General features: G+C 40.0%; 1 protein-coding gene across 1 annotated transcript in view; it reads left to right on the top strand.

Annotated features, from left to right (window-relative positions):
• The window catches only part of Arid2 (AT-rich interaction domain 2), a 203,327-nt gene that overhangs the window by 796 nt on the left and 195,672 nt on the right, over positions 1–6,859 (top strand). Inside the window, exon 3 of the mRNA XM_008841315.3 lies at positions 709–806. Within this exon, the coding sequence (XP_008839537.1) occupies positions 709–806 (98 nt within the window). The remainder of the gene's footprint in view (positions 1–708; positions 807–6,859) is intronic.

Below are 6,859 nucleotides of genomic sequence, written 5' to 3'. Positions count from 1 at the left end.
GCCCGCCCGCGAGTCCGCGCCGCCGCCGCTGCCGCTCTAGCACAGGCGGAGACAGAGAGACTCTGAGCAGTTTTCGTGCAACTCAAAATTAGCGCGGGCAGGTTTAACATCGATAATCGGCTGCGAAATGATCCCGGCGGCCGGGGGCGCGGGCTTGGCCGCTCGGCCCGGCTTTCTGCAGCTAACAAAAGAAAGCAGGACCTGTCTCCAAATAGCCATCTTAGGCTTCAAGGCTAGGCAGGAGCTGTAGGCCGCAAAGAAGGGCCTATGGAGATGGAGGGACCTGGGAGAGGGATCCGGCCGCGGGCGCCCGGCCACGGCCCCCACCACCCGCGGACGGCGCTGTCCGGAGCACTATTGATCCTTTTGAACTTTTTTTTCTCTTTTGGTGTAAACGGACCGCGTTGCGATTTAAAAGGGGGCGACAGAGGGACTTGCGATTGGTTATTGTCCGGGCTTCAAAAACAAAACAAACCCACCAGCCGCCCCCCCCGCCCCAAACAAAACAAGTGCTGCTCAATACCGGGCTCTGTGCCGAAAACGCGGAGCCCCGGGCGGCCCTGGCGGCGGGACCCGGGCGGGTGGACCCCCGACGCCCCCGGTGCCCTCGGCAGCCCTGGAGCGCTGCAGGGTGGGCATCTCTTTCCGAGTTAGGTTGGGTTTGCCTGCATCGGGCGCTTTCACACAGTGTGCCTGTGTTTTTAACAGGTTTCTGAGAAGAATCAGTGGGGAGAAATTGTTGAAGAGTTCAACTTTCCCAGAAGTTGTTCTAACGCTGCCTTTGCTTTAAAACAGTATTACTTGCGGTGAGTAGCTGTGACTTTTCCACGGTATTTGGAAGCCGGGGGCTTATGCGGAGGTTTTAAAAGAACAAAAAACAGAATCTGCATTCTAGATCATTTCTAATCCCTCGGTAATTTCAGTCTGAGAAACAATGTCTATAAAGTGAGGTGGTAGAAGGCTGAAGTTTTCCTCAGCATTTTTAGGGTCATTTACATTTTTCATGCAAAATAATTGCAGGTGACACCCCAGGTCCTACCTTGTAAACATTCCTTGTGACATTGTTGTTGTCTGCTGGGTAGTGACTGAGAGCCAGAGAGGTGATGCTTCCTAAAGGGAGCTAACATAGATAGTTAATGAAACTTTGTAACCTTTGGGAAGATTTTTTTTTTTTCTTGCTTGCTTTGGAAACTCCTTAACCTTTTAAAATTCTAGCTTTCAGAATTAGAAAATTTTAAAATGGAAACTTTTTGTTTGGAACTGTTGTTCAATGGAATATTTCTACATAGTATATAAAATGTAGAAAACTTGGATGATCAGGAATACTTTGAGGACATTTTGTGTTGGTACTGAATTTCTGAGCAACTTAAAAATATTCAGTATCTTTTGGAAAATAGAAATAGTGTGAAACCAGTTGCTATGATTAGGATTCTCTTTCATTCCCCTTAAATTCTGACTGCTTACTTGGGAAAATAAATTTCTTATTCAGTTGGCATATGGTTTAGTCTAGGTAATGAATTGTGTGACTTAGTTTTTTTTTCTCCTAGTTTTGCTGCTGTGGGCACTTTCATGTTGTACTTTACTTTGAGGTCATCTTTTATTTTTGTTTGATTCCCGACAGGAAGTCCTTAGTTATTTAAAATCAAAATAACGATTTTCATACTTCTTTTTTAAAAATAAATATCAGTAATGGTGATATTACAGGATGGCCTTTTCCTGTAGTGTGGCTTCTTTATGGTTTGCATCTTGAATTGCTTCAGATGAACTCAGTAGTTGTTCTATACAGCGCTCAGTGTTTTGAAGGGGAAACAGGCAGCTGCACAGGTGTACCTCCTATTGGCTGTGGAGACTGACTTAAGGCTGGGTGCTGAAGAATTCACAGAACTTGGTAGTGACTGAGTTCTGTAGGAAGTCTGGAAAATACTAGACATGGGGTGTGTGTGTGTGTGTGTGTGTGTGTGTGTGTGTGTGATAAATAACATGTCTGTCAGAATACATTTTTAAATAAAGGTAAATTAAAAAAAAAAAAACATAGTTAACCTTCCAAACTGTTGACTTAATAATAGGGTGAGAAATAAAGAATTTTATACTTAACTTGATAGTTACTCATTTCTTTTTCTAATACTTAGAGGAACATGCTGATACTTGTTTTGGCTTTGTGCTAATCAATTAAAAACATCTGGATTTTGTACTGTTTAAAATGCATATTTAAAGTTATGCCTAGTGTTTGTTAACTTGATAGATTGAAAATTAATGCCCAATACTGTATGAGGTATATGGCTGTTGGGATATGTATTTTTCTGAAAAATTTGCATTCCTATTAGCAATCTTAGCATAATTAATACTGCCTGAACTTTTACAAAACGTAATCATATATACTGTGTTCCAGTTGTCATTTCTGTCTTGGGATCATGCCCTCCATTAATTGTACTAAGAGCAACTATTCTTACCTGGATACCTTCAGGGTTGTTTGCAAGTCTTTATATTGTTCTCAGGTCAGCTTGGGCTTTATACTCTTATTAGAAGCTGCATTTTGAACTATGTACTTAGCTAAACTTGTTTTTCCTCTATATGTCACTCTCCAGGCTTGTCTTTGTAGGGTTGTAGCTAGGCTACTAAGAAAAAAAGTTGAAGCATTTGTTTTGGAAAATAAAACCATGTGAAGATTTGCATGGCTTGTAAAGAAATACAAAGAAAGATGCTGGGTAAAAATGAGATACTACAGCCCTGGTAGGCTTTTCCTAGTGCTGCAATACTGCACAGCTAGGGTATGTGTTATGTTGGGTTGTATACTTTCCTCTGGAAAAAATCTTGACTGGCAGACCAGATGCCAAACTCTCTAATTTTGTTAGTTAACCGTAAGGGTGCCCCTTCATGGGGCGAAGTGGTAGGAAGTCACTTGATAAGTTAACTCTGCTGTGTCAGATTTAATACCATGGTTTCTGATGAGCGGATGTTGCATTGTGTTCTGGTTTTTCTTATGTTGTGTTAGAAAGATAGGGTCTCACTATGTATAGCTCAGGGTGACAGTCCCCTGCCTCAGCCACATTCTGGGCTACAGGCATATGCCTGACTGCAATATCTTTTATAAATCACAGAGAGAATATTTGTACATCTATATGTATATATTCAAGTGTGACCGGCTTTTTCATTTGACATTGTAAGACCGTTACTACTATTAAGTTCTTAGTCCGTAAGCTTAATATTTGCCTGCATCCCCCTAGAGTTAATGCAATTAATTATTTAAAGTTGGCATTTAATTTTTACAAATGTGAATGCCTTCTGATTATTATGTTTAAATATTGTATATTAATCAGCTCTGATGCTGCTAAACTGTCATGATTTCATTTAGAACTTTCCTCAGCCTGCTTACCACAGATGCTTGTTATTTGACCATCCCATGCGTGTGAAAGGATGAGCTGGAAATGCCCACATGTCCTGTGTGGAGAAACTATAGGGTGCCAATATGTGATCAGTAATATGATTTGAGCTATGTGATCAGTAATATGATTTCAGTTTATTATTCACAAATGAGTTTTATAAAATATAATTGGAAAATATACACATAGTTAAAATTTATGATGAATGTGATAAATATTTACTTGGTGAATTTTATTTTTTGACCTATTTGGTACTAAGGTTGGGGAACAATTTACTCCTTTTTTTTTTTTTTTTTTTGGGTGACAAGAGTCTCGCTGCAGTCCCAGCTGGCTTGGAACTCTCTATATGGACCAGGCTGGCCTGGATCTTAGAGAGCTGTCTGCCCCTGATTAAGGGTGTGCACCACCATGTCCGACTCTGCTATTCTTATTCCGGTTAAGAACTTGACGTTTTAGTATAAGATTAGGTACATATTCCAAATATTTGGTTGGAGAATGTTTTCATTTACAGGTACCACTACCGTAGCTATCGTTACAGCACAGCTGTAGCTTAATTTGATATCTTCTGTATAAAAATTGGGATTTTTTTTTTTTTTAAGAAAGACGATGAACTATCTTAGAATCAAAATTTTATTGTAGAAAAACTACATACTAGGGTTTTTCTTGTATGTGATGTTTGTCGCACTGATCTTTATATGCATGTGCCTTTTCCTCCTCGTTGGGCGAAGACCTTCTTTACCTCCATCAGCTCCATCACTTGAAGTTCAGGTTATCAGGTAAATGATGAGAACATTTGCGTACTATTAGCTCGTGCCTACCCTGCAGGTCAGTGAGGAAGCCTTTTACAAATCAGTTGAAGTTAAGTGAAAGAATTCTTCAAAACTATATTAAATAAGTAAATAAGATAACACATTGAGTTTGTGACTTGCTAAACAGCTGAATAAATAGATTACTGTCCTATTCAAGGAAGGAAAATAAAATAATAATGGGAACTGGAAGAGTAACTGCATCTTAAAAATAAATTATTCATATGAGTATTTAGTTTTATAAGTGATATCCTTTTGTTTCTGAATAAACTTGATTTTGATGTTTTATGACATAGTATGTTATCATTTCTAAAGGGTTGTAGACTTGGTGAAAGAAGCAGAAAGGAAATGAAGGAAGTTTAAAGACTTTTCAGACCTCAAGTTAGTGATGTGTCTTAAAGTCCATGTTTTTAAGCAGTTAGATCAATTTACTTTCCTAGATAGACAGTTCACTGAGGTTACTACACACTTGAAAATTTTATCCTGCCCCTCCCCCACCCCAGCCTCCAGCGTGCCAATCCTGTGCTCTATCACTGAGCTACAGCCTCAGCCCGCCTTCAGTGCCTGTATGTTTTTTTCACTTATATTTTATGCTCCAGCTGTTAACTAAAATACCTTATTTTTGACTAGAAGCACTATTTTGTAATAGTTCCTTGGCCCGTGAGGTGTCGGTATTTTCATAGTGGATTTTTGCATGCGACCCACTGCAATGTCTTAGGTGAAAAGTGTCCCTCCTTTAGCTCTTTTGTATTCTCACACTGACTGAAATTAGAAGGTGGAAGAGGAAGGCAGAAACATTTTAATTCCTTGGAATGTAAGTGCGTTTTTATCAGCAAGTAGGCACTTAATACATACATTTAGTAAAGTAGTTCAGAACTTTTTACTCTGTGAAGGCTGCTAGTGTGCCTTCTCCAGGCTGACACAGATTAATGATAAAAGTGGACTTTGTCAAAATTGAGAGAGGACTTGAGGTGGGCTAGGGGAGAGTTGGTAGATTCCCCCTGTGCATGCCTCTTTCATCGACCACCACCTCCATCCTTTGGTACTCACAGTTAAAGCAGAAATTCTTAATTTGTACTCTGTGAAACACTACTTTTCTAGAAATAATAATGTTTCTTTGAAAAAAAGGCCAAATGATTTTGAGAAATAAACATACAGTTGGGCTGCTTTATTGCAAGGCTTAGAGATTTTGTTCCATTTGTACCTGCTGTGAATGTCCAGCACTTTGGACAGTCACCCTAGTTCCTTTCCCCTTACCCCCACTGTGTTAGAGTGTTTTCCAGACACTACCATATGGTATGAAAGCTCATGTTTGAGAAAGATTGACTAAGTTCTTGAGAGCACAGGTTGGGAAATCTGAACTAGAAGAATGAGATTAGAAAGAAAAAAAAATTAAGTAGGGGAAAAATATTAATTAGATGCATATTTACATAGTTTATATATGTGCTTAATTTAAAAAATTGGGGGGAGTGCTTTGTTTTGACAGGATTTCCCTAGTCTCAGCTGTCTGGAAGTTGCTATGTGGACCAGTCTGGCCTTGATCCAGATCTGTCTGCCTCTGCCTCCCCCAGACTGGGATTCTGGGATTAAAGGCTCATGCCACCACACTCGGTGTTTGTAAAACTTTTGAGACAGAGTCTCAGTCTGTAGCACAGTCTTGCCTCCAATTTGTGATTTCTCCTGCCTCACCTTCCTGGGTGCTGAGATTACAGGTGTGTAGTCTAAGCCACTGCTCCTGCCTTAGATTTAAATACTTTTTGTGGTGCTGTTATTTGCATATCTCTGTAAGTGACTATGCAAAATTACATTTGTAATTCTGGTTAAATAGTTGTTCCAGTAGGGGGACATTAAGATTATCCTGTTTATTGACAGACAAAGAAGAGGTAAAGAAATAGTGCCATCCAAATGTTAGCAGAAGAAGATTTGAACCTGGAGGATGAGCAGTGGCCTTAGTCTAGACTGGGGACAAAGACACCACTTGTAGACGAAAATGAAAACCGTGGTCTTCTACTGTTTAAGCTATAGCATAATAGACGACAAAAAGGGAGGGAGGCATGACAAAATTTTCTTTTTATTTATTGTTTATTTTTTATTATTTTTATTTTATGCGTATGAGAGTATTGCCTTCATGTGTGAAGTGCACTCATGTCGTGCAGTGTCCAAGGAGGTCGGAACCCCTGGAACTGGAGTTACCAACGGTTGTTTGCTGCCGTGTGGGTGCTGGGAATCGAACCTGGGTCCTCTGCAAAAACAGTCAGTGCTTTTAACCACGGATCCATTTTTCTACCCCTGTTTATTAGTTTTTGATAGTGTAGGGAGCTCAGGGCCTGTAAGGTAAGTACTCTGTCAATCAGCTATGTCCCAGCCCCATGACAGAAAATTAAGTCTGGGACCTGGGAAGATGACTCAGTACATAGAGGATTCACCACCAAGCCTGAGGACTGAGTTTAGTTCCTGGGACCTACACGGTGGGGAGGAGAAAACCCATTCCTGCAGGTTGTCCTGTATGCTCCACACAAGTGCTATGGCACATACACACTCAAAACACACACACAAACACGTACACACATAAAATGTGAAAAAAATTAAGTCTCAGAGAGTGGTTCATTTATTTAAGTGATAGTCCTTCCAATAAATTTTATTTGATTTGGTCTTTACACTTAGATTCTTACC

The sequence above is a fragment of the Nannospalax galili genome, unplaced genomic scaffold, assembly GCF_000622305.1.
Source record: "Nannospalax galili isolate Female #2095 unplaced genomic scaffold, S.galili_v1.0 scaffold841, whole genome shotgun sequence".
Lineage (NCBI taxonomy): Eukaryota > Metazoa > Chordata > Mammalia > Rodentia > Spalacidae > Nannospalax > Nannospalax galili.
This window is presented reverse-complemented; position numbering and strand designations above follow the sequence as displayed.